The sequence below is a fragment of the Tubulanus polymorphus genome, chromosome 1 (genome assembly GCF_964204645.1).
Source record: "Tubulanus polymorphus chromosome 1, tnTubPoly1.2, whole genome shotgun sequence".
In the NCBI taxonomy this organism is placed as follows: Eukaryota; Metazoa; Nemertea; class Palaeonemertea; order Tubulaniformes; family Tubulanidae; genus Tubulanus; species Tubulanus polymorphus.
In genome coordinates, this window is record NC_134025.1 from 31,700,788 (window position 1) to 31,728,707 (window position 27,920).

General features: G+C 43.7%; 2 protein-coding genes across 2 annotated transcripts in view; both read left to right on the plus strand.

The window, feature by feature from the left end:
• The window catches only part of LOC141898131 (uncharacterized), an 11,031-nt gene extending 314 nt beyond the window's left edge, over window positions 1–10,717 (plus strand). The window contains exons 2-11 of the mRNA XM_074783965.1: window positions 540–639; window positions 5,413–5,566; window positions 5,781–5,908; window positions 6,017–6,139; window positions 6,869–6,978; window positions 7,061–7,201; window positions 7,353–7,470; window positions 8,003–8,091; window positions 8,914–9,006; window positions 9,382–10,717. Of these exons, the coding sequence (XP_074640066.1) occupies window positions 540–639; window positions 5,413–5,566; window positions 5,781–5,908; window positions 6,017–6,139; window positions 6,869–6,978; window positions 7,061–7,201; window positions 7,353–7,470; window positions 8,003–8,091; window positions 8,914–9,006; window positions 9,382–9,562 (1,237 nt within the window). The 3' untranslated portion in view covers window positions 9,563–10,717. The remainder of the gene's footprint in view (window positions 1–539; window positions 640–5,412; window positions 5,567–5,780; window positions 5,909–6,016; window positions 6,140–6,868; window positions 6,979–7,060; window positions 7,202–7,352; window positions 7,471–8,002; window positions 8,092–8,913; window positions 9,007–9,381) is intronic.
• A 319-nt stretch (window positions 10,718–11,036) lies between these two features.
• LOC141915105 (Krueppel-like factor 6) lies at window positions 11,037–27,887 on the plus strand. The gene is made up of 3 exons (XM_074806511.1): window positions 11,037–11,290; window positions 24,212–24,857; window positions 27,405–27,887. Exons 1-3 carry the CDS (start codon window positions 11,147–11,149, stop codon window positions 27,614–27,616), a joined length of 1,002 nt encoding a protein of 333 aa, XP_074662612.1. The 5' UTR covers window positions 11,037–11,146; the 3' UTR covers window positions 27,617–27,887.
• Window positions 27,888–27,920: the final 33 nt, after the last annotated feature.

Consider the following 27,920-nt stretch of genomic DNA (forward strand, 5'->3'; position numbering starts at 1 on the left):
ATTTCTGAGAAAAAATTGTGTGAAATATGAAACTAAACGGATTATGATAAATATTATGATAATCTGATAATCTTAATACGTTTGATAAAATGAGGATTGATTTGTGATGTCAATCAAACATTGTACGCCATCTATCAATTGGATATAACACTAAACTAACATCACTAATAGATGTGGGGGTCCCCTCTCTCTGACTCTCTGTATTCCTCTAACTGTGTGTAGGGCTTTAGTTGAAATTCCTGTAGTGCCTGGTGTGAGTCAGTGTTTAACTGTCACTGATCAAACAATCACCTGAATCCCGACACTCTCACGCGAACACTCTCACGCGAACACTCTCACACTGTATGAATTTGTTCTATTTGTGAGTTCATCATTGACTCTTGATTAACAAATCAACATTGAATCATTGAGCACCAGTTCCATCAGCAGCAGCAGCAGCAGCAGCAGCAGCTGCAAGAACCTGTACACGTTCATTCATTAAGTTTTATACACATCCGCAGGTGTCCAGTAGTTATAATTATGATGTATATATATTGCAGGTGTCCGGCTCTTGTAGACGACAATAAGAAAACTCTATCATTCCCAGAATGCAGTGTTGAAGCATTTCAAGATGTTCTCAATTATATTTATCTCGGAAAAGTAAGTAATTAAACGACCTCAGATATATCCTTATAGCCCCTGAACCCTGGGAGTAACGAGGCTGTCTGGAGCACTCCTCTCTCTCTCCTCACTCTCTCCTCTCTCTCCTCTCTCTCCTCTCCTCTCTCTCCTCTCTCTCTCTCCTCTCTCTCTCCCTCCTCTCTCTCTCCCTCTCTCCCTCTCTCCTCTCTCTCCTCTCTCCTCTCCCTCTCCTCTCCCTCTCCTCTCTCCCTCTCTCCTCTCTCTCCTCTCTCTCTCTCTCTCCTCTCTCTCCCTCTCTCCTCTCTCTCCTCTCTCCTCTCCCTCTCCTCTCCCTCTCCTCTCTCCCTCTCTCCTCTCTCTCCTCTCTCTCTCTCTCTCCTCTCCTCTCTCTCTCCTCTCTCTCTCCTCTCCTCTCTCTCTCTCTCTCCTCTCTCTCTCCTCTCTCTCCTCTCTCTTTTTCTGTGATTCATAACGTATTGTTGAAAATAACAGGTAATTCTTACTGAAATAATATCACTATTATTACTGTATGCTCCTCGTGGTGTATGATGTTATTCTTATGGATTTAGTATTAGGATTAGTGTAATTGAATTCTTCAGGGATATGATGTGGGGGGAGGGGGGGTGCTGCTACCTGGGGGGTACCGGTATTGAGGTCATTCGGTACAATCATTCACGTGTGATACTTATTACAATGTTGTATTTTTTTAAACCTGGTTTAGTGTTATCAGTGTTTAGTAATTCATGCTATGTATTCTTATTGATGCTTGATATACGTGAATCAATAATCAATATTATTGATTAGATAGAAAGCAGCTCTGGCTATTGAGTAATCAATTTAGGATACATGTAGTGTCTATGTGCCGAGTCTGATTTCATATTAATTGGAATTGGAAAAATAGAAAATTGTCGTTCGGTTCAGAGAGTGATAAAACATCAATATCATGTCTCTCCTCGGGGTGCAGCCCAACATCAGGTAGAGGGAGGGCTCAATCTACTCCAGGGGGTAGGGTAGTGATGGGAGCAGCCCTACGCCGGGTGAAGGGAGGCTGAATCTACTCCAGGGGGTAGGGTAGTGATGGGAGCAGCCCTACGCCGGGTAGAGGGAGGCTCAATCTACTCCAGGGGGTAGGGTAGTGATGGGAGCAGCCCTACGCCGGGTAGAGGGAGGCTGAATCTACTCCAGGGGGTAGGGTAGTGATGGGAGCAGCCCTACACCGGGTGAAGGGAGGCTGAATCTACTCCAGGGGGTAGGGTAGTGATGGGAGCAGCCCTACGCCGGGTAAAGGGAGGCTGAATCTACTCCAGGGGGTAGGGTAGTGATGGGAGCAGCCCTACGCCGGGTAAAGGGAGGCTGAATCTACTCCAGGGGGTAGGGTAGTGATGGGAGCTGCCCTACGCCGGGTAAAGGGAGGCTGAATCTACTCCAGGGGATAGGGTAGTGATGGGAGCAGCCCTACATGGGGGTAAAGGGAGGCTGAATCTACTCCAGGGGGTAGGGTAGTGATGGGAGCAGCCCTACGCCGGGTAGAGGGAGGCTGAATCTACTCCAGGGGGTAGGGTAGTGATGGGAGCAGCCCTACGCCGGGTAAAGGGAGGCTGAATCTACTCCAGGGGGTAGGGTAGTGATGGGAGCAGCCCTACGCCGGGTGAAGGGAGGCTGAATCTACTCCAGGGGGTAGGGTAGTTACTGGAGCAGTCCCACACTGATCCTGCGGAGCAGGGTAGTTACTGGAGCAGTCCCACACCGATCCGGCGGAGCAGTGTAGTAATATATGACCAGCAAGGTGTGGTTGAAGCTATCTATGTCAGTAAAAATGTGGTAAATTTTGAAGTCATCACAGATTGATTGACTATGATGTGATGATTCATTGTGCTGCTGCTGCTGCTGCTGCTGTGCTGGTATGCTGAGTATGTGCCGGTATTCACAGACCCTCTAGGCTCAAACCCCTCACTCACTCACTCAGTCACTCACTGATTATATAATATACATGACTCAGCTATATCTGTGCGTAGTGCATCTTCAGGTCAACCCCCCCCTCTCTCCTCAGCACCACTAACACAAAATTCATTGATTCCTGTTGTTGTAGGGGTCAGTAGTTTGTTCAGAAGTTGCTCAGGATCCAATTCCACACGTTGTGAATCAGAGTTAAAATTTGTTCCTATTTTCAATGTGTCAAATCTCAACTCACAAATGTGGAACTGGATCCTTGTCGTTATCAGTGTAGGGGATTATCCTGTGGGATTATCTCTCTCATAGATTTAAACCTATTAAACTCAGTGGACCAGCAGCAGCAGCAGCAGCAGCAGTGCATCCTGGGGAGGGAGGGGTGGAGTCAGTCGACCACAAATCACTGATAAACAGATTATAAAATTATTTACAGTCAATAATTTAAACTCAAATCACAAACTGTCAATTTATCAAAGTCGATGAAAATAGAAATTCTTAAATCATAGTTTTGGAGGAGGGAGGACAGGGCATGTGGAACGTGGGCTGTGAGGACAGGGCATGTGGAACGTGGGCTGTGAGGACAGGGCATGTGGAACGTGGGCTGTGAGGACAGGGCATGTGGAACTTGGGCTGTGAGGACAGGGAGGACAGGGCATGTGGAACGTGGGCTGTGAGGACAGGGCATGTGGAACGTGGGCTGTGAGGACAGGGCATGTGGAACGTGGGCTGTGAGGACAGGGCATGTGGAACGTGGGCTGGGAGGACAGGGCATGTGGAACGTGGGCTGTGAGGACAGGGCATGTGGAACGTGGGCTGTGAGGACAGGGCATGTGGAACTTGGGCTGTGAGGACAGGGAGGACAGGGCATGTGGAACGTGGGCTGTGAGGACAGGGCATGTGGAACGTGGGCTGTGAGGACAGGGCATGTGGAACGTGGGCTGTGAGGACAGGGCATGTGGAACGTGGGCAGTCTCACTTCAAGTTTATTAGTTATCGAAACGTAGAATTGATTTTTAGTCCTCCGGTCACACACAAGGGGTCCCTCTTTTCCCTTCCTCCCCCTCCCTCCCCTCCCTCCCCCTCCCTCGACTGTAAGCAACAGTCAACAGTATAAATCTATGAGAGGAAATCATCTCGCTCAAGGACGAGTTTGTAAAATTGTGTCTTCATCAGTCGATTGTTAGTTGATGTGTCATGTCATTTATTGTATGAGTCATAGAGTCTCTCATCGACTCAGTCAGTCAACGACTCAGTCAGTCGACTCCAGTCGTAGTCACATTCCAATCTGGAAATAGTTGCAACTTGATGATCATTTATAGAAACATCGTTTTACATAATTTCATTGAACGCTTGAGACTCACCGCGGAGTAAGTGAGACACAGAGAGTGAGACAGACTCACCGTGGAGTAAGAGAGAGAGAGAGAGAGAGAGAGTGAGAGTGAGAGTGAGAGTGAGAGTGAGAGACAGACTCACCGTGGAGTAAGAGAGAGAGAGAGTGAGTGAGACTCACCGCAGAGTAAGTGAGACACAGAGAGTGAGAGACAGACTCACCGCGGAGTAAGAGAGAGAGAGAGAGTGAGAGTGAGAGAGTGAGACGGACTCACCGCGGAGTAAGAGAGTGAGACGGACTCACCGCGGAGTAAGAGAGTGAGACGGACTCACCGCGGAGTAAGAGAGTGAGACAGACTCACCGCGGAGTAAGAGAGAGAGAGAGAGTGAGAGTGAGAGAGTGAGACGGACTCACCGCGGAGTAAGAGAGTGAGACGGACTCACCGCGGAGTAAGAGAGTGAGACAGACTCACCGCGGAGACACAGTGAGACACAGAGAGTGAGAGACAGACTCACCGCAGAGTAAGAGAGAGAGAGAGTGAGAGACAGACTCACCGCGGAGACACAGTGAGACACAGAGAGTGAGAGACAGACTCACCGCAGAGTAAGAGAGAGAGAGAGTGAGAGACAGACTCACCGCGGAGTAAGAGTGAGAGAGTAGACGGACTCACCGCGGAGTAAGAGAGACACAGAGAGTGAGAGACAGACTCACCGTGGAGTAAGTGAGACAGAGAGAGAGAAAGGGAGAGGGAGAGGGAGAGTCCTAGCCCTCACTCATGTCCTAGCCCTCACCCCTGTCCCAGCTCCATGGCCCACTCCTGTCCTAGCCCTTCCTTGTTTCTTCTTGTAACCTGTCAAGATGAAACTAAATATCTAGAACCCTCAGGATACTGAGATACTGTCTCTCCCAGTACCCACCTTACTCAATCCCACATTGAACAGTTCTCATTTTAAGACATAGAAATCATGTTTCTGATAAAAATTTGCAAGAAAGCAATTTCATGTAGAGATTGATGATTTGTACATCTCATATTGATCATCAGTGTCAACTCTATTTACAGCTTCTCAATTTACAATTTTGTGTGGGTTTTACATTTCCACGTAGGAAGCATTCGTATGGTTTCAGTCCATGACATTTACTCCTAAAACTGTTTGATTGATTCAATATTCTGGTTTTCAGAAATTGTGTAAAATAGAATTAAAACCCACTTCATAAACGTGTTCAAAAACGAATGAGTGGTTTCTGAAACACCGAGTCAAAAACTAAAGTCAGTCTGAAACATTCAATTAATTTTCAATTCTTAATTCTTCTGGGACTGGTTCCATAGTCATGGCTTAGACTTAAGACCAGTGTAAGACCATGTTAGTTCTATAGCCAATCTAACAACTTAAGATGAGTCTTAAGATTTATGACCACTTTTGGACTTAAGCCCTGTCTATGGAACCGGACCCTGGTCTATTCTCCACGTCTGAATGAACAGGAACTGATGAATATTTTGTTTTTATTTTCAGGTAACGTTAAAGACCGATAATATTCTCGATATTTTAATGGTCGCCAGTGAACTGAGGTTAGATAAACTGAAACAAAATGCTGAGAGTTTCGTTTATGACGCAATGACCGTTGACAACGCCTGTAACATGATGGATAAAGCTATGAAAATTACAGGTCAGTTTCATTTATTAGAAAGAGGTTTGGGGGGAGAGGGATGAGAGGGAGGTGGGGAGAGGGAGAGAGGGGATGAGAGTGAGGTGGGGAGAGGAGGGGGGAGGGAGGGGGAGAGAGTGATGGTGTATGAGAGAGAGATATCAAATTTCAGGTCAAAATTCATAAAATCTGTTCATTATTTTGAATGCTAGTTTTCTGTGTGATTATATTTCAGGACCTGATGGAGATCTGTTTAATCAATGTATGGAGTTTGTTGAAGAACACGCTGAAGATTGTATTGATTCAGATGGATGGTTACAGATCTCTAAACAAACTCTTTGTAAACTCATTTCATCTGATCATGTGAGTTCAAAAAACTCTACAATCACAAACTCTTTGAGTTCGCTTTATAGTTTTTACTTCGGCCAGTAGGTGTCAGCACGTGATGGATGGTTTCTATTTAATTTCTAGTTTTCTGTTGAGGAAGATTTGATTTGGCAATCAGTTTTATCCTGGGCGAAATATCAGGTTGGAATCTCTGAGGAGAGTAAACCTGTCGATTGGAGCGAGGAAGAGAAGGAGAAAATCAAACAGGTAATTATTGTCATCATTCCTTTCCTCTTCACTTTTGGGTCACTAATCAGGTGACGCAACACCCTCGGTATTTTGTGGTGCCCAAAAGAAATTGCACTCAAAACTCAATACAATTAAGTCAACTAATTTTGCCCTCAGATATTGCCCGTGAAGTCCTCAGATATTGCCCGTGAAGTCCTCAGATATTGCCCTCAGATATTGCCCGTGAAGTCCTCAGATATTGCCCGTGAAGCCCTCAGATATTGCCCTCAGATATTGCCCGTGAAGTCCTCAGATATTGCCCGTGAAGCCCTCAGATATTGCCCTCAGATATTGCCCGTGAAGTCCTCAGATATTGCCCGTGAAGTCCTCAGATATTGCCCTCAGATATTGCCCGTGAAGTCCTCAGATATTGCCCGTGAAGCCCTCAGATATTGCCCTCAGATATTGCCCGTGAAGTCCTCAGATATTGCCCTCAGATATTGCCCGTGAAGTCCTCAGATATTGCCCGTGAAGCCCTCAGATATTGCCCTCAGATATTGCCCGTGAAGTCCTCAGATATTGCCCTCAGATATTGCCCGTGAAGTCCTCAGATATTGCCCTCAGATATTGCCCGTGAAGTCCTCAGATATTGCCCGTGAAGTCCTCAGATATTGCCCGTGAAGTCCTCAGATATTGCCCGTGAAGCCCTCAGATATTGCCCATGGATTATAATGGTGTTTATAATGTATATGTTACTCTTGGTTTAAGGTTATGGAAGGAGTTCCGGAACATATTCGATTGTTACAATTAACGAGTAGTACGTTTGCTGAAGAGGTCGAACCTACCGGACTTATACCCATAGAAACGGCGTTAAAATAGTGAGTAGCTCCCTCTATACTAGTCTCACACTCCCTCTACTGGTGAAACTAAACACTAAACAGGTAAAATGATGTTTTGTAGTTACAGATGCGCAGCTGTACCGCATAAATTCCGTAACCTAGACGACCCATTGTTGATACCACGTACGCCGTTGAATCTGTTTCAAGGAACTCAAATACTGAATAAAAACAATCGCGGTTTACAGAAAAAACTCAATGAATGGTAAAATATCTTCACCCGATCAGATATTAATGATGTTTTAAAAGATTATAAGATACACAATCCAGAATTAAGAGACTGATTAGGATTAAAAACTCAAGGAAACATTTTCAAATTATTTTTATGGGATATTATCTGACTATATTGTGTGTAGGCATGGTAAACTATCGACTAAATGGGAATTATTGTACCGAGCTTCACGAGATGGTTCAACTGCTGATAGATTTCATCATTTCTGTGATGGATATGCTCCGACTTATATCATCATGAAGGTAAGAATGAAAGTTTTATTTCAATTTTATTGCTATTTGCAAATTTTGGGGTTAGTAATCAAAATTTCTAAATTTTAATACAAAAACAGCTTCCGCCATCTATCCATAATAAACGGTACTAAATGTTGTAATACCGATGACTGTACAGTGCTGCCACGTGGTGGTCAGGTTGTGAACCTAGAACATAACTATAAAACTTTCCTTAAGATATGAAATTTAACCCAATACTGCTGCAAATGCAGAGAAACATGTTTTATTTGGGGCCTTGTTCTAATTGTTTATAACTACTGGTAATGCACCAGTTAATGCAGATACCAACATCAGCTGCAAAAATCCCACAAATTCAAACATTAGGAGCCAGCTCCACAGTCCTGGATCCAGCTCCACAGTCCTGGATCCAGTTCCACAGTCCTGAGTTAAAATCGGTTTTCAGTGTTTAAATTCCAGAGTCAAATCTTAACTCACAGTTGTGGATTTGGGTCGATGTTAACAACCTGTAATTGAATAAGGTGTGATGTATTATATTTTGTAGGGTAAGAATGGAAATGTTGCTGGTGGTTTTAGTGATGTCCCGTGGACTAGTTGTGCTCCGGCTAAAGGACTTTATAGATCTTCCTATCAGTAAGTACTCTCTCCTTCTGCAGTGGAACCACAGTCTCTCATTTACTCTCCTTCTGCAGTGGAACCACAGTCTCTCATTTACTCTCCTTCTGCAGTGGAACCACAGTCTCTCATTTACTCTCCTTCTGCAGTGGAACCACAGTCTCTCATTTACTCTCCTTCTGCAGTGGAACCACGGTCTCTCATTTACTCTCCTTCTGCAGTGGAACCACAGTCTCTCATTTACTCTCCTTCTGCAGTGGAACCACAGTCTCTCATTTACTCTCCTTCTGCAGTGGAACCACAGTCTCTCATTTACTCTCCTTCTGCAGTGGAACCATGGTCTCTCATTTACTCTCCTTCTGCAGTGGAACCACGGTCTCTCATTTACTCACCTTCTGCAGTGGAACCACAGTCTCTCATTTACTCACCTTCTGCAGTGGAACCACAGTCTCTCATTTACTCTCCTTCTGCAGTGGAACCACAGTCTCTCATTTACTCTCCTTCTGCAGTGGAACCACGGTCTCTCATTTACTCTCCTTCTGCAGTGGAACCACAGTCTCTCATTTACTCTCCTTCTGCAGTGGAACCACAGTCTCTCATTTACTCTCCTTCCGCAGTGGAACCACAGTCTCTCATTTACTCTCCTTTTGCAGTGGAACCACAGTCTCTCATTTACTCTCCTTCTGCAGTGGAACCACAGTCTCTCATTTACTCTCCTTCTGCAGTGGAACCACAGTCTCTCATTTACTCTCCTTCTGCAGTGGAACCACAGTCTCTCATTTACTCTCCTTCTGCAGTGGTCGTTAGTTAACTCAATAATTGATACGTATTATTTTTTAGAGCGTTTCTATTTACACTGATAAATAAACAAGACGTCCCTCCGTCGAAATTCAGAGTTTTACATCATAATTTCGCGACAGTTCATCATCCCAGGTACGTTTCAGTTAGCCATCAAATAGTGTTAGCCATCAAATAGTGTGAGACATCAAATAGTGTTAGCCATCAAATAGTGTTAGCCATCAAATAATGTTAGCCATCAAATAGTGTTAGCCATCAAATGGTAGCTATCAAATGAAATGTTGATTCAAACTAGATTTTGATCAGTATTAGAAATCAGAAATAGAAGATCCATGTCACAGTCGGTACGATTTCTATCAGAAAGTCAAGACATCATTTAATCTTGTAACTTAAGGCTCTGACACCAATTTATTCAAGTTAGCAAAATTTGTGACTGAATTTATTCTTGTTTTGTATTTGTTGAATGTTTATTGTAAATTTTAGATTATTTTTGATTGAATCTAATTGTAGTTATGGACCGATATTTGGAGCTGGTGCCGATTTATCGATATCTGGTAATTGTTTTACTGGTTGTGAATGTTACACTAATCTACCCCACAGTTACCTCGGAGATCAAGCATCTAATAAACTATTAATGGATTCGTATTATTTCGATTTGGCCGATTACGAAGTGTTTACCCCGATACGTTGATCATGTGACCACCGACGATACCCCGTGGATCTCGCGAGGATGGCCCGCAGGCCCCGTAGACCGAGCTGCTCCAAACTGCTCGTCAGAATCTATCGTAAAACTTTTAGTCAAAATCTATCGAATTCTGTTATTTATTTATTAATTTCTATGAGTGAAATCTTGTAGTATTTCTGTTTTTGTTTTCGATACACTGTATTGTATTGTATCTAATGTTTGATACATTGTAAACATTGTATTAAGTCTTGTACTTTCCGTCCACTGTTTGTTACATTGTATCCGATGTACATATTTTGTTGCTATGTAGAAATTTTTATATCATTTAATTTCTTTACACTATAAACATGATATGTTAAAGTGAATGGTGTTTACACAGACTACTCCGATAAAGTTCAAGTAATGTCTATTTATATAAAGACAATATTTGATTATATTTTATCTTATGGACATTTTTTTAATGAGTTGATAAAATCACTGTTTAAACTTCCTCATTCAAATAGATATCTCTGGTTTATGAGTTCTTTACAAACCAATAATTTATCGATGATTTCAACTCTTTGGTTTTTGTTTCATATTGACAAGGAAAAATAGATGCAATTTATAATGAATCATTATCAGATGATATTCTATTGTCTGATGGGTGTAAAATGGAGCCCTAGATTTATCTGACTCATTCGCTGCTATTGTTGTTACATCCAAACGAGATCAATAATATTTTTACCCACGTTTTTCTGTACAATGCGTATAAATTATTAACGTCATCTCAAATATTGTAACGATGTAACTGAAATGTGAGATATCACACATTCGTTACATCGTTACGATCGCTATATCTCGATATAACCGTGTGATATATCATATATCAGTACATTCATTCCAAACATTTTTGAGATATTACTCGTAGACATTATCATCAGTCGAGATATTATCATTATCGATATCGATATTTTGTGTACATTCCAATGAGATTTATTATGAATATTTTATACACAGCTGAGCACATCTGACTGTATATATTTTCTATATATTTTGATAACTGCCTTTATTGGGCGCTGCTGTATATTTGATATAGGTGTATATATACACACACCATTTCGGTGATTATTATTAGTAAACCAGATTCTATTTAACCCAGTATTTATTTATTATAAACTTTTTCCAACTATTTTGTTTCGTATTGAAAATAAACGTCTGATTTCTATAAAGTTGTTTTATTTATATATATTTCTCCTGGAAGTCTGTGACCTCTCCTGGTGAGACCTCTCTGTTGTTGAATTCGCAGTATTTTGACAGATCGTTAACTCCACGTGCTCGATGTTTACAACTACAGATATATTTAGTAACATTATGCCTGGGTCAATGTCTAATCCAATCAAAATTCACTTCCGTCGCACGCTTACGAGCTCGCTGATTGGCTATCGCGGATAGACCGGTATAGTAGACGCGCTATGATTGGATGTTGTATGGTAGTAGTGTATGATACAGTAACGGGGTGCCCATGGCTGCCAGTACTGAATACCGGCACCTCTCACCGCGGTACTGTGGTGACTAGAGGTTGTATTACCGGTATTACAGGCTGATATATGTATGGATGATAAAACGGACTGCAACAGGCAGGACACCGCCGCCATGGATGTATTACCGAGCGGAAATATATTCCGTGAATTACAAGTCGTTCATGATACGGGATTCTTCTCTTCGCAAGCATCGTTAGAGGATCACTGGCAACAGGCAAGTATCAGTTGCAGCAACATCATCATCCCAGCATCCTTTTCCTCCTCTCTCGGCACCGGTACTGTCTGGACCAGTCGCTTAGCAACACCGCTTTAAAAATCAGTCATCTAAAATCGATAAAACAATATATTTATAATCGATATTTATTTGTTGCACGCAACTCTGGTCTGTGGTCTACTGTAGCTGCACCGGGCTGCTGCAGTATTGTCTGTCTGTCTGTCTGGTTCAGTCGAGCAGGCACTGGCATGTGAGCTGACAGGAGCTTCAGCTGTCACCAGACACCCAGCTCCTTAAATAAACCATTAAACCATAAATCAAATAGAGATATTTAGGCACGCACAAGGTATATATATATATACTACTGCTGCTGCTGCTGCTACCTCTAGATGCTGGCTCTATAATACTAGATGTAGTCCAGCAGGCTGTAGAGTGACTAATATATGCTACATGATAAAAGAGGTCAGAATGAGTTCAGTATGAAAAGTGAGTCGGCCCTATCAATCAATCAGATCCCAGCAGCCAGACTCCTACTCATCAGGCTAAATATTTATACTGGCCTCAAATCCTATTGTGCAGAGCCTGGCTTAGTATTTAAATATTTACTTTCTAGGGTAGCCAGGTTTCATCCTAGCAGCCAGCTCACTCAGAGGGACAGCTGTATCATTTATTCATTTGAATGCAGTTAAAACTTACAGTCACAATTTCACATTTAAGTACCGGTACTCATAACAAAGATGTGGTCCAGGGACAGTCTGACTAGGACAGTGGTCCAGGGACAGTCTGACTAGGACAGTGGTCCAGGGACAGTCTGACTAGGACAGCAACTTGACAGTGACATTGACAGGGACAGTGACAGTGACAGGGACAGTGACTCATTGATTATATATAGTTGAACTGTATGTCGCAGTAATATAAGGCATTCTCTACCACTATTCAATACATTTCAATTCATACAATAATTTTTTAACCCTCAATAGTCAAATGATTTTCTAGTGGTCTGGCTTTGAATGGTAGAAGTATGTCTGCAAAACACTTGTTATTTCATGGAATATTTCAGATCATAAAATACACTAGCAGGATATACCGTGTCACAGTTTTACAAGAATAATTAATTCCTAAATCGATTGAATATGTTACTGAACAGTTAGTAATGATCTAATCGATTTAAACAATTGTAACCCGGCCCTGGAAACAGTTTCAGTCCTCAATTGATTTAACATAAACTGAAGAATAAATGAAGAAATGAAATTGATTTAAGAGTTAGACACAGGACCCTGGAGTAGTTTTATAAAGATGTAGTGATGTAGGCCACCTGTTCATGTCGAGACACAGACTATTAATCATTTTACCGAATGCATTCACAAAAATATACCTACAATGAAGTTTTATGATGGATTTTATTAGGTCACAATTACTAGCTAAAAATTCAATTATTTATAGGTCGAGTGCGATAGTAACACTCCTCATAAACATATATTTAATCTCAGATCTGTGAACACTCCAAACACTCTACAAACTGTTCACAAATATTTGTCTCCGTCTTATATCGATAGTAAAAATAATATTAAGGTCGCATTTTTAAGATAACGAAGGTCATCGGGATGAGATATTCTCGAGGTCATTCGATAGCAGACTACATTCCTTATTTGGTATTAATGAAAATACGATAAACCAGTTGTGCCACCGCGCTCGGAGTCAGTCAGCCCTCTATACGACACACACAGATATGTGTATAAATATTTAAGTTGTTAATTTGCTTAATTTAGATTCCTTTCTCATAATTATTGTCAATCTATCAACGATAACAATAAGAACGTGTGTTATTGAGGGTTTACTGGGCGGAGGGGAAGGGGAGGAGGGGGGTGCGAAATGTTCCTCAGATAGTGATCTGTCCAGGGGGGTTCAAGTAGAATGATAAATACACAATATCACTTGATATAGAAATAGTATGAACCATATCAGAATTATTCATTCTAATTCTAGGACCCTGGAACTATTTCGAGAGGGGTCGTATAGGGTTTGTTATTGAAACTATTTTAAGAGGGGGTCCTATATTTTGTTGTTTCTATGAATGTGATGGAGTAGTTTATGATGATATAGTTTAGCTGTGGTATAATATAGAACAGGCAGACATGTAGTGCAGGTAATTACTATATAAATCATCACTCTATAGTTCCCCTCTCTCCCCCCTCTCTCCCCCCTCTCTCCCCCTCTCCCCCTCTCTCCCTCTCTACCCTAATAATGATACTGTGCACTTAAAAAAATTACAACCTTGAAAATTCTCGAACAAAATTCCAGTCTCATCGTAAAAACATTCCATAAGTAAATAAATACTGGATGAGATGATGGGCTCCCGGGGTCAGGGGCATGAGAGGAACTGTGTTTCTGGAGCAGATCAAGCTCTAATTAGGGGAGGGGGATGATCAGAACTCTAATACAGGGGGGGGGGGTAGGGAGGAGGGGGTGAATATGAAGAATATTGAATTGAGATAGTGTTCAGTGTTGATACAGTGTTGAATGATCAGTCAGTGTCTGATTCACTGCTGCCTGTAATGATTCTATGAGTAACTCTCAACTATTCTGTGGTTGAACAGATGCGAATCATTAATACTTCATGTCTTTACCACTGGTCCATCTCAGGGGTCACTAGTCCATCTCAGGGGAGTGTAGTGGTCAGTGTGAAAGGACTGGTCAGTCTATCTCGAGGACTTTTCCTACTGTTATTCATTTTGATAGATTAAAGATTCTACTCCAGCCTACAGTACTCAGTACTCAGCCTACAGTACTCAGTACTCAGCCTGCTGTAGGCCTACAGTACTCAGCCTACAGTACTCAGTCTATAGTACTCAGTACTCATCCTACAGTACTCAGTACTCAACCTACAGTAATCAGTACTCAGCCTGCTGTAGGCCTACAGTACTCAGCCTACAGTACTCAGTCTATAGTACTCAGTACTCATCCTACAGTACTCAGTACTCAACCTACAGTACTCAGTACTCAGCCTGCTGTAGGCCTACAGTACTCAGCCTACAGTACTCAGTCTATAGTACTCAGTACTCAACCTACAGTACTCAGTACTCAACCTACAGTACTCAGTACTCAGCCTGCTGTAGGCCTACAGTACTCAGCCTACAGTACTCAGTCTATAGTACTCAGTACTCATCCTACAGTACTCAGTACTCAACCTACAGTAATCAGTACTCAGCCTGCTGTAGGCCTACAGTACTCAGTACTCTAACCCTAGCCTGCTGTAGGCCTAGTGTGGCCTACGGTCCGGCCTACAAGAGTAGTTTTTACTGAATACTCCGAACAGTTGATTATAAGTATGAAGTATTCCAACTCCACCCAACACACACACGCACGCACGCTGTACTGACTGATATTGACTCATTTGTACTAAAAACATTTCTGATTCATTCAAAACATTCTTTTGAATTCTGTTTGTATAGAAAGAGAGAGAGATGAATACCACTTAGTAATAAATCTCTAAACCACCCTCCTGCCCGCGCCCGCAGGCCCCGTATAACAACGTGTTTAAGGTCATCCATTGACAGGTTTTTCAAATTTATGACATTTAAACCTGATTATTTTGACAAGTTTGTTTTTAAAGCTGAATTTATGAGGATATTGAAATTGTTTTTTTATTTCCCAGTGGAGTTCCCTCTAAACCCTCCGCGCAGATAAAACAACTTTTATATATTTTATGTTTTGTTAACGATTGCAGAATAATTAATGAATATCAATACAAGTTGTATAGGAAAAACTCAACCAGGTCTCATACCCTCACTCGCCAGAGTAAGCTCATTCCCTCGCTCGCCAGAGTAAGATCTCATACCCTCCCTCACCAGAGTAAGCTCTCATACCCTCACTCACCAGACTAAACTATCATACCCTCACTCGCAAGAGTAAGCTCTCATACCCTCACTTGCCAAAGTTAGCGCTATTATACCCTCACTCGCCAGAGTTAGTGCTATTATACCAATCGAATCTTGCTATGATACCCTCACTCGCCAGAGTTAGCGCTATTATACCCTCACTCGCCAGAGTTAGTGCTATTATACCAATCGAATCTTGCTATGATACCCTAGTTTACCAGAGATGAGACAGTAGTTTTCATGAATGGTTTTTGCTGTGATTACTGATGTGAATGTAATTATCACTGGTATATAATGTCAATAGACACTATTAAATATGGATTAGTTTTCAGCAGCAGCAGCGACGTAGACACTTTATGGACAGACGGACGACTCGTAAAGGTTAAACTGACAGACAGCTGAATCTCCTCTCTACCTCTCTCCCCTCCTCTCTCCCCCTCCTCTCTACCTCTCTCCCCCTCCCCTCTCCCCCTCCTCTCTACCTCTCTCCTCTCCTCTGTACCTCTCCCCCTCCTCTCTCTTCTCTCCCCTCTCTCCTCTCCTCTCTACCTCTCTCCTCTCTCTTCTCTCCCCTCTCTCCTCTCTCCCCCTCCTCTCTCTTCTCTCCCCTCTCTCCCCCTCCTCTCTACCTCTCTCCCCTCCTCTCTCCCCCTCCTCTCTACCTCTCTCCTCTCCTCTGTACCTCTCCCCCTCCTCTCTCTTCTCTCCCCTCTCTCCCCCTCCTCTCTACCTCTCTCCCCTCCTCTCTCCCCCTCCTCTCTACCTCTCTCCTCTCCTCTGTACCTCTCCCCCTCCTCTCTCTTCTCTCCCCTCTCTCCTCTCCTCTCTACCTCTCTCCTCTCTCTTCTCTCCCCTCTCTCCTCTCTCCCCCTCCTCTCTCTTCTCTCCCCTCTCTCCCCCTCCTCTCTACCTCTCTCCCCTCCTCTCTCCCCCTCCTCTCTACCTCTCTCCTCTCCTCTGTACCTCTCCCCCTCCTCTCTCTTCTCTCCCCTCTCTCCTCTCCTCTCTACCTCTCTCCTCTCTCTTCTCTCCCCTCTCTCCTCTCTCCCCCTCCTCTCTCTTCTCTCCCCTCTCTCCTCTCCTCTCTACCTCTCTCCTCTCTCTTCTCTCCCCTCTCTCCTCTCTCTTCTCTCCCCTCTCTCCTCTCTCCCCCTCCTCTCTCCTCTCCTCTCTACCTCTCTCTTCTCTCCTCCCTTATAAAACTGACTGTAAGAGTACATACATACATACATGACTATAGGCTGTATTCACCTTGATTCTCACTTGAGGTCAAGGTCAGTCTGTGGTCAAGGTTATGTGATGTTTTTTATATCAGGTGACTGACCACCTAGGAATATTCCATTCTAACTCTAGAGGTGGAAGCTAACCCTAGGGTTAGGGTTAGTCTATTCCAATCCTAAGGGTGGTCGGGCAGTTTGTTGATATCAGGTGACCACCTCTTGACCAATGAGCTAACCCTAGGGTTAGGGTTAGTCTATTCCAATCCTAGGGGTGGTCGGGCAGTGTGTTGATATCAGGTGACCACCTCTTGACCAATGAGCTAACCCTAGGGTTAGGGTTAGTCTATTCCAATCCTAGGGGTGGTCGGGCAGTTTGTTGATATCAGGTGACCACCTCTCGACCAATGAGCTAACCCTAGGGTTAGGGTTAGTCTATTCCAATCCTAGGGGTGGTCGGGCAGTTTGTTGATATCAGGTGACCACCTCTTGACCAATGAGCTAACCCTAGGGTTAGGGTTAGTCTATTCCAATCCTAGGGGTGGTCGGGCAGTTTGTTGATATCAGGTGACCACCTCTTGACCAATGAGCTAACCCTAGGGTTAGGGTTAATCTATTCCAACTGGTGGGTGAGGTTGACCAACACCTAGGGTTAGTTCACTCTTACCCTAGGGTTAGGTAGCTAGTTGAAACCACCTGACCAGGTTTAGACCAATCACAGCACTGTGAGTGAATCTTGGCCTCATTTTAGTGCGATGTGTGTATTTTAAACTGTTCAAATAAAGATAATGTAAATTGATATAAATTAATGTCAATATTCATGTGTCTCATTCATACATATTGTCACGTAGTACTGCTGCATGTAGTCTATCTGTGTGGGGGGGGGGTAATACCGGTACGATGATAACTGGTACCGTGTTCAACAGGTACGCGATGGTAACTGGTACCGTGTTCAACAGGTACGCGATGATAACTGGTACCGTGTTCAACAGAACCCTACAGTACAGTGTTCCCTGAACACCCCCCCCCCCCCAGTACAGCCCCTGAACACCCCCCAAGCAATACTGCAGCAGTGTTACGACTAATAGATCAGTGTGAAATACTGAGAGAGAGAGAGGACCTTTCACGGAGAGGTCAGTAGTTGTACATGTAATCTAATCATCATTATCAGAATCCAAGGTCTTTAACAGTCAGTCAGTAATTACTAGTTTAGCAGCAGCAGTAGCAGCAGCAGCAGCAGCAGCAGCAGCAGCAGCAGCAACAGCAGCAGCAGCGTTCAGTAAGGTTTCTATGTGATGAGATCTGTTGTAAAACTCAAGGTCATTTTTACATACCAGACAACACTACACACTGAGAGATTGCTGATCATTGATTGATCACATATTTCAATTTCTTTACTTTGTCTTAAAAAAATCTATATCCTGAAACTTGCAGACGTTGATAGATAAAATCTCTGAGAGTTCAGTAACACTTAGATTCTAACGACAGGTTTTTAAGAAGGTTTTTACGGTGAGAATAGACTGAGAGTTCAGTAACACTTAGATTCTAACGACAGGTTTTTCAGAAGGTTTTCACAGTGAGAATAGACTGAGAGTTCAGTAACTGAACCTGATGCTTTTTGGGGAATGTAATTGAACTGTTGATAATTACAGTGTAATTACTTCAGCTATATGTACAGCTCATACACATAACCCTGATAGCTGATAGCTGCTGAGGCTATGTGATAGATATAATTAATTGTGACCATGAACTGGTGCTGTTAGTGCAGCCCTGGTAAGTGAGCAGTGAGCCAGCCAGTGAATGAACGAGACATCCTGTTTCCTTGGTAATACGAGTATAGGATTGATCGCTGCTTCAGACAACTTTATATCGAGATTCAGTCACAATACAACAACACCAGTCCGGGTCCGGGATACCTACTGTCCTCCGGGATACCTACTGTCCTCCGGGATACCTACTGTCCTCCGGGATACCTACTGTCCTCCGGGATACCTACTGTCCTCCGGGATACCTACTGTCCTCCTACTGGGTCCCGGATACCTACTGTCCTCCTACTGGGTCCCGGATACCTACTGTCCTCCTACTGGGTGCTGGGTGCCCATCAGTGCCCGTAGAACCCATCAGTGCCCGTAGAACCCTTAAGTGCCCGTAGAACCCGTGATTGCCCGTCGTCAGTGCCCGTAGAACTCATGATTGCCCGTCAGTGCCCGTAGAGCCCATCAGCGGTAAGCGTGTAGTGATATGTAGTGTTAATGATAAAATGATGTTGCGATGATTCATACTAGTTTATACAGTACAGTGTAGTAGTGCCTGGTGACACATGACTCATACATAGACTTCCTTCATTCTTCTACTGCAACAGTTTGTGTCACATTATTCCTAGTGTCTGTCTGTCTGTCTCGAAGATTCCTAGAGTAAGGGAAGAGTATTCTGAGAATTCCTTACTTTAAGATTCCAGCTCCATTGTCAGCCCTATCTATACAAACAGGACCGGTCGGTTTTTTATTGTCTATTCATTGACAAAAAAGAATTTGTTCTTTTCAAGTTTGATTATACTCAGAAATTCATATCCACCTACGTAGATACCAGGCTGGTATATTTAGATAGCTGAGCGACAGGTCGACATGTCAACACTGAATTGTTGACACTTATGTGAACCTATCAAGAGTATTGTCAATAAATAACTCAGCACTATCCAGATACTCTCTGTAGTATGTGGGTACTCTGTACTGTCAGGGTACTCTCTGTACTGTGAGGGTACTCTCTGTACTGTCCTGGTACTCTCTGTACTGTCCTGGTACTCTCTGTACCGTCCTGGTACTCTCTGTACCGTCCTGGTACTCTCTGTACTGTGAGGGTACTGCGTGGGTACTCTCTGTACTGTCCTGGCACTCTCTGTACCGTCCTGGTACTCTCTGTACTGTGAGGGTACTGCGTGGGTACTCTCTGTACTGTCCTGGTACTCTCTGTACCGTCCTGGTACTCTCTGTACTGTCAGGGTACTGCGTGGGTACTCTCTGTACCGTCCTGGTACTCTCTGTACCGTCCTGGTACTCTCTGTACTCAGTATCCATCAGTTTGTCATGAATCCTGTGGCTGAAATCAGAGAGAATCATCAATACCTCCTATCTAACACAGTCAGGTATGAGTACACTGAGGAATCTTTACTGTAATGCTGTGTGATGTAATAGCAGCTGACCCAGTATTATATAGTGTTACATTCCTGGACAACTGTATCCTGTCTATCAATATCCCAGTTACAGCCTCTCTCAGTCTGTTATTGGATGTCTGATGAGCTGTAAATATTTACAAATATGAACCCCATGAACCAAATGAAAAACCCTTATATCCTAGAAACCATACCGACTAGGAATAATCCATCAGAGAACCCCTTATAGCGGAAACGTTTCATCCAACCCGTATTCTGTGAGACTGGCTGTTGTATAATGTTCCCACGAGATTCTCTCTCCCCCTCCTCTCTACTCTCTCCTCTCTCTCTCATCTCCTCTCTCCTCTCCTCTCTCCTCTCCCTTCTCTCCTCTCTCTCCTCCTATCTCTGCTCTCTGCTCTCCTCTCCTCCTCTCTCCTATCTCTGCTCTCTCCTCTCTCCTCTCCTCTCTCCTCTCTCTCTCCTATCTCTGCTCTCTCCTCTCTCCTCTCTCTCTCCTCTCTCCCTCCTCTCTTCTCTCTCCCCTCCTCTCTACTCTCTCCCCTCTCCTCTCTCTCCCTCCTCTCTCTCCCTCCTCTCTCTCCCTCCTCTCTGATCTTGTATATTGTTTATATTCTGTTTCTTTGCTGCTGATTTTTTTAATTAAAAAATATGAATATTGAAGGAGTATTGATTTCCCTCGAGGGATAAATCAAACACTTTCTGTTTACTAAAATCAAAATCCACACAAAACAGTGCAGTGAGTTTTATTACAGTCACTAATAAATAACTCATTAAATTCCCTCTTTGACTAGCCAGCGGGGCCGCGGACCGACCGCGACCAACCTCGACCCACCACGTTCACGACATCTATCTGTTTGTTATTATTTATCTGTTTATTTTACATTAGCTTTTTAATAATTGATTGACCTATTATTATTATTATTATTATTATTATTATTATTATTATTATCTGTCTGTCCGAATAACTGGACAAACAGTCGGTTAATACCACCCGCTTGTGATCACATCGATAATAAATCATTTTCACTGGTTACACATATAAACAGTGGTAAAATATAACCTCCTCGGTGAAAGTTCTGATCTGATCAAACTGAAATTGCAGGGTTTATCACTGACCACCACGGGAGAGATGATATACCTCATGATATACCTCATTTATAAACATCTGTTTTTAGTATGCTGCACTCAGGGACACAATATATATATATATATATATATATACATATATATATATATATGTGTTTATTGTTATTTAGCAATGACAGGAATTTGAATAGAGTTTTTCATTTCACACCTGATTTATTAAGTTTTATAATAAATTTCTATAGCTTTCGTTTTATACAAATTTTCAACTGTTGAAAACGGCTCATTCATAAAAATCTAGGTCAAAAACTGTTAACATTTCAAATCATATGAATGGAATAAAAAACTCTATTATTTCGTTTTTAACCTAAAACATCAAATCGTTTTCAACCCACAAAAATCGTTCAGACTTGTTAGATATTTCTAAGTAAATAATACAAAACGCCAACATGTCGTACAGAGAGTGTCGTACAGAGAGTGTCGTACAGAGAGTGTCGCACAGAGAGTGTCGTACAGTACAGTGAGACTAAACTATACCAGCCCCACGTCTCAGAGAGTGTCGCACAGTGCAGTGAGACTAAACTATACCAGCCCCACGTCTCAGAGAGTGTCGCACAGTGCAGTGAGACTAAACTATACCAGCCCCACGTCTCAGAGAGTGTCGTACAGTACAGTGAGACTAAACTATACCAGCCCCACGTCTCAGAGAGTGTCGTACAGTACAGTGAGACTAAACTATACCAGCCCCACGTCTCAGAGAGTGTCGTACAGTACAGTGAGACTAAACTATACCAGCCCCACGTCTCAGAGAGTGTCGTACAGTACAGTGAGACTAAACTATACCAGCCCCACGTCTCAGAGAGTGTCGTACAGTACAGTGAGACTAAACTATACCAGCCCCACGTCTCAGAGAGTGTCGTACAGTACAGTGAGACTAAACTATACCAGCCCCACGTCTCAGAGAGTGTCGTACAGTACAGTGAGACTAAACTATACCAGCCCCACGTCTCAGAGAGTGTCGTACAGTACAGTGAGACTAAACTATACCAGCCCCACGTCTCAGAGAGTGTCGTACAGTACAGTGAGACTAAACTATACCAGCCCCACGTCTCAGAGAGTGTCGCACAGTACAGTGAGACTAAACTATACCAGCCCCACGTCTCAGAGAGTGTCGCACAGTACAGTGAGACTAAACTATACCAGCCCCACGTCTCAGAGAGTGTCGTACAGTACAGTGAGACTAAACTATACCAGCCCCACGTCTCAGAGAGTGTCGTACAGTACAGTGACACTAAACTATACCAGCCCCACGTCTCAGAGAGTGTCGTACAGTGCAGTGAGACTAAACTATACCAGCCCCACGTCTCAGAGAGTGTCGTACAGTACAGTGAGACTAAACTACACCAGCCCCACGTCTCAGAGAGTGTCGCACAGTACAGTGAGACTAAACTATACCAGCCCCACGTCTCAGAGAGTGTCGTACAGTACAGTGAGACTAAACTATACCAGCCCCACGTCTCAGAGAGTGTCGTACAGTACAGTGAGACTAAACTATACCAGCCCCACGTCTCAGAGAGTGTCGCACAGTACAGTGAGACTAAACTATACCAGCCCCACGTCTCAGAGAGTGTCGTACAGTACAGTGAGACTAAACTATACCAGCCCCACGTCTCAGAGAGTGTCGTACAGTACAGTGAGACTAAACTATACCAGCCCCACGTCTCAGAGAGTGTCGCACAGTACAGTGAGACTAAACTATACCAGCCCCACGTCTCAGAGAGTGTCGTACAGTGCAGTGAGACTAAACTATACCAGCCCCACGTCTCAGAGAGTGTCGTACAGTACAGTGAGACTAAACTATACCAGCCCCACGTCTCAGAGAGTGTCGTACAGTACAGTGAGACTAAACTATACCAGCCCCACGTCTCAGAGAGTGTCGCACAGTACAGTGAGACTAAACTATACCAGCCCCACGTCTCAGAGAGTGTCGTACAGTACAGTGAGACTAAACTATACCAGCCCCACGTCTCAGAGAGTGTCGTACAGTACAGTGAGACTAAACTATACCAGCCCCACCTCTCAGAGAGTGTCGTACAGTACAGTGACACTAAACTATACCAGCCCCACGTCTCAGAGAGTGTCGTACAGTACAGTGAGACTAAACTATACCAGCCCCACGTCTCAGAGAGTGTCGTACAGTACAGTGAGACTAAACTATACCAGCCCCACGTCTCAGAGAGTGTCGTACAGTACAGTGAGACTAAACTATACCAGCCCCACGTCTCAGAGAGTGTCGCACAGTACAGTGAGACTAAACTATACCAGCCCCACGTCTCAGAGAGTGTCGTACAGTACAGTGAGACTAAACTATACCAGCCCCACGTCTCAGAGAGTGTCGCACAGTACAGTGAGACTAAACTATACCAGCCCCACGTCTCAGAGAGTGTCGTACAGTACAGTGAGACTAAACTATACCAGCCCCACGTCTCAGAGAGTGTCGTACAGTACAGTGAGACTAAACTATACCAGCCCCACGTCTCAGAGAGTGTCGTACAGTGCAGTGAGACTAAACTATACCAGCCCCACGTCTCAGAGAGTGTCGCACAGTACAGTGAGACTAAACTATACCAGCCCCACGTCTCAGAGAGTGTCGTACAGTACAGTGAGACTAAACTATACCAGCCCCACGTCTCAGAGAGTGTCGCACAGTACAGTGAGACTAAACTATACCAGCCCCACGTCTCAGAGAGTGTCGTACAGTACAGTGAGACTAAACTATACCAGCTCCACGTCTCAGAGAGTGTCGTACAGTGCAGTGAGACTAAACTATACCAGCCCCACGTCTCAGAGAGTGTCGTACAGTGCAGTGAGACTAAACTATACCAGCCCCACGTCTCAGAGAGTGTCGTACAGTACAGTGAGACTAAACTATACCAGCCCCACGTCTCAGAGAGTGTCGTACAGTACAGTGAGACTAAACTATACCAGCCCCACGTCTCAGAGAGTGTCGTACAGTACAGTGAGACTAAACTATACCAGCCCCACGTCTCAGAGAGTGTCGCACAGTACAGTGAGACTAAACTATACCAGCCCCACGTCTCAGAGAGTGTCGTACAGTACAGTGAGACTAAACTATACCAGCCCCACGTCTCAGAGAGTGTCGTACAGTACAGTGAGACTAAACTATACCAGCCCCACGTCTCAGAGAGTGTCGTACAGTACAGTGAGACTAAACTATACCAGCCCCACGTCTCAGAGAGTGTCGTACAGTACAGTGAGACTAAACTATACCAGCCTTATTCATTCATACTGAATAAATACATTGTAGCTATAAAACCTAATTAGTCTCAGTATTAATGAACTACATGTAATTAACAATAATTACCCGCTAATATTTATACAATATTCTAATTGGGTTATGATGTTGATGTGCCACTACAGCTATCCATCCCACCAGATGGCGTGCCACTACAGCTATCCATCCCACCAGATTGCACACTAATGCCACCTGGTGGATCCTCACTCGCCACAGTTGTCTATATTAATGATAATTATATTGTATATATTTCAGAATTGTCTCGAGATGGAGCGATATTTAAAAAACGAACCGAAATTAACTTCATTTAAAAAGATTGCGTCATCTTCATCAGTTTTATCGAATCCGTGGGATAAATTTGATATATCGTCAAGCGATGATAGCGAGGATAAAGACGATGATTCTCCTCTATTGAGTAAACGGATGAATATAGAGGATACTGAGGATAAGTTAAAGGAATTAGCGCAGTTAGATTTAAACGATCGCACGCAGGATACGATTAGTTTAAACAGTTATAGTTCAGCGTCGAGTCACGTGTCGTGGGATAGTAATACAAGTGATCCTCCTTCTCATCCTCCTCAACCTCCTCCTCATCCTCCTCCTCTCTCTAAACACAACGATCCATTCGCGTTGAGACTAGTAGCGACACCTGGCGGTAGATCGTCTATAACGCTTACACCTCCTTCATCTCCGGAACAACAACCGCAGCAGCAGCAGCAGCAGCGCCCCCTGACGGCACATCTTATAACCGGTTCTACGACGACTAAATGCGCTTTATTCCGACCGTCGTCGATTGATTGTTTAGATCGTAACCGTAGGATACACTATTGTCCGTACAGCGGCTGTAAAAAGGTTTACACTAAAAGTTCACATTTGAAGGCTCATTTACGAACTCATACAGGTAGGTTTTAATAGTTAGAATACTGGAGGTGAAAATATCACGAGGAAATGTGATCTGCTGGTGGTGGTCTGATTATTGGATAGTTTTCATGTTTGACGAGAGAAATCCCACAATAACGAAGCTAAGAAGTACGCCTGATGATGGCTAACAGGAGTACCGGTACTCCTGATGATGGCTAACAGGAGTACGCCTGATGATGGCTAATAGGAGTACGCCTGATGATGGCTAACAGGAGTACGCCTGATGATGGCTAACAGGAGTACGCCTGATGATGGCTAACAGGATTACGCCTGATGATGGCTAACAGGAGTACGCCTGATTATGGCTAACAGGAGTACGCCTGATGATGGCTAACAGGAGTACTCCTGATTATGGCTAACAGGAGTATGCCTGATGATGGCTAACAGGAGTATGCCTGATGATGGCTAACAGGAGTACGCCTGATGATGGCTAACAGGAGTACGCCTGATGATGGCTAACAGGAGTGCGCCTGATGATGGCTAACAGGAGTACGCGTGATGATGGCTAACTGTTGTTACGCCTGGTGATGGCTAACAGTTGTTAGCCCAAACATCGCTCCTCAAATATAATCATTCTGATATAGAATTATTCAATCTTGGCTTCGTTATTGTGAGATTTCTCTCATCATCATCGTACACGGATATTGTGTATCTTCTCGTCTAATTTTCAAGTTTGTTTTTTAAATCAAGAAATATTCATGATTTTAGAAATCACTCGTAAATTATGTACAATAACTGTTGGAGAAAGTAGATGATGAAATTCATCAATCTGAAATATGTTTTTTCCAAACTATGAATTTGATATATCGTCTAATAATATCAGTGCAGTGATGATAAATTCTCAGGTTCACCTTTCATTCTTTGCATTTTTCCTTCTGGTATTTTTACCTATGTTATATTTTCCCCGAGATTACACAATCTACTACTGCCCCTCATCTGACGCCCCTCAATAAACAGCTCCCTAAACCCTTTCATTCTCTATCTCTAATCCCTACTGAATTTAAAACTCATGGTTTTTCCATCTCTGAAGTTTGTTTCAGCCACTGGGTACTGAGTTCATAGTAAACTCATGTGTGAATATTGAACATGTGTTATGAATGAATAATGAGACACAGTGGTAACTGGGGGGGGGGGAGAGGGGGACAGCTGTAGAACCCCCTACAGGGACTGAGACAGTGTCAATGAGTCATCTCAATCAATCAATCAATTCTAGATCCAGTACACAGTTAACACAGCTTCATTCATTCACTGCAGTGAATCCTCATTCAGATTTAGCTTTGTTTAATTGACCTGTAAATTGACCAGTTAATTGACCTGTTTTCTCATAAATTCAAAATGCACCTACATATTGCACAGGTTGCGATTAAATCTTTGTGGTCTACGGGTTGTAACTGGGGCTGATTAAATCTCCAAGGTCTACGGGTTGTAACTGGGGCTGATTAAATCTCCAAGGTCTACGGGTTGTAACTGGGGCTGATTGAATAATGGCGTATAATTTGAGGTCATTGTTATTGGGGGAAACAAAAGAAGGTCGTGGAATTAATGACCAAAATATTGAGGATTGGTTTCATTTACATAATCATTGATAATAGCAGTAGAGAGAGAGAGAGAGAGAGAGAGAGAGAGAGAGAGAGAGAGACCAGCTCTACTCTTATACCAGTTGAATTCTAATGGTGAATACCTACTGATGATTCATTACTCGACTATTCACAATATGTGTTAGTGTGCTGCTACTGGGGTATCCCGGTATAGTAGTTAGTCAGTACCGGTACCGCTACTGGGGTATCCCGGTACCGGTACTGTACTGGGGTATCCCGGTATAGCGGTTAGTCAGTACCGGTACCCCTACTGGGGTATCCCGGTACCGGTACTGTACTGGGGTATCCCGGTATAGTAGTTAGTCAGTACCGGTACCGCTACTGGGGTATCCCGGTACCGGTACTGTACTGGGGTATCCCGGTATAGCGGTTAGTCAGTACCGATACCCCTACTGGGGTATCCCGGTACCGGTACTGTACTGGGGTATCCCGGTATAGCGGTTAGTCAGTACCGGTACCGCTACTGGGGTATTCCGGTACCGGTACTGTATTGGGGTATCCCGGTATAGCGGTTAGTCAGTACCGGTATCACTACTGGGGTATCCCGGTACCGGTACTGTACTGGGGTATCCCAATATAGCAGTTACCCCGGTACCGGTACCGCTACTGGGGTATCCCGGTACCGGTACTGTACTGGGGTATCCCGGTATAGCGGTTAGTCAGTACCGGTACCACTACTGGGGTATTCCGGTACCGGTACTGTACTGGGGTATCCCGGTATAAGGCAGTTAGTCAGTACCGGTAGATTTTGAGCTTCCCTCCACAGTTATATTGTAAGGACATCCCAGGGTAACCTAGTGCTAGGGTTGATAAGATTGTCCCCGGGGGTCGGGGGGAGTGGCTCCCTCCTGTCCCCGGGGGTCGGGGGGTAGATGACTCCTGTCACATTGTTTATAATAATATATTTATGATTGTATATATATTTGTAGGAGAGAAGCCGTATAAATGTTCATGGGAAGGCTGTGAATGGAGATTTGCTCGATCTGATGAATTAACCAGACATTTTAGGAAACATACAGGATCGAAACCGTTTCAGTGTAAACTGTGTGATCGATGTTTCTCACGTTCAGATCATTTAGCTCTTCATATGAAACGTCATTTAACTCCGACTACGATGACTCCCGTCGCTACGACTACCTGAGAATAGGTTACTATTAGTTACATACTGTTTGCGTTGTTGCCGTCGTCGCTATAGGAACCGATCTGCGCTGTATCAGGTGCTCTGAAACCTGTGCCAAATATTGTTTAACGAATGATTATAATCCAGTCGCGTGGTGGCGCCACCTGTCACGATCGGACGAGTTCGGCCTTTCTACCATTCGGATCGTATGATCACAGTTGAATTGTTGCCATAGCGATACAGAGTAATGAACTCATCAGCAACAATAGCACGTTTATCAGTGAATCAGTAACTGGGGGGGTGGGGAGTGGGGGGATGGGGGGGA

Bases quoted from the DNA above. Each gene is read 5' to 3' on its own strand.
- LOC141915105 (XM_074806511.1), top strand. From the start codon at position 11,147: ATGGATGATAAAACGGACTGCAACAGGCAGGACACCGCCGCCATGGAT. The intron at 11,291-24,211 runs GCAAGTATCAGT...TATATATTTCAG, and splicing joins TAGAGGATCACTGGCAACAG to AATTGTCTCGAGATGGAGCG. The intron at 24,858-27,404 runs GTAGGTTTTAAT...ATATATTTGTAG, and splicing joins TCATTTACGAACTCATACAG to GAGAGAAGCCGTATAAATGT.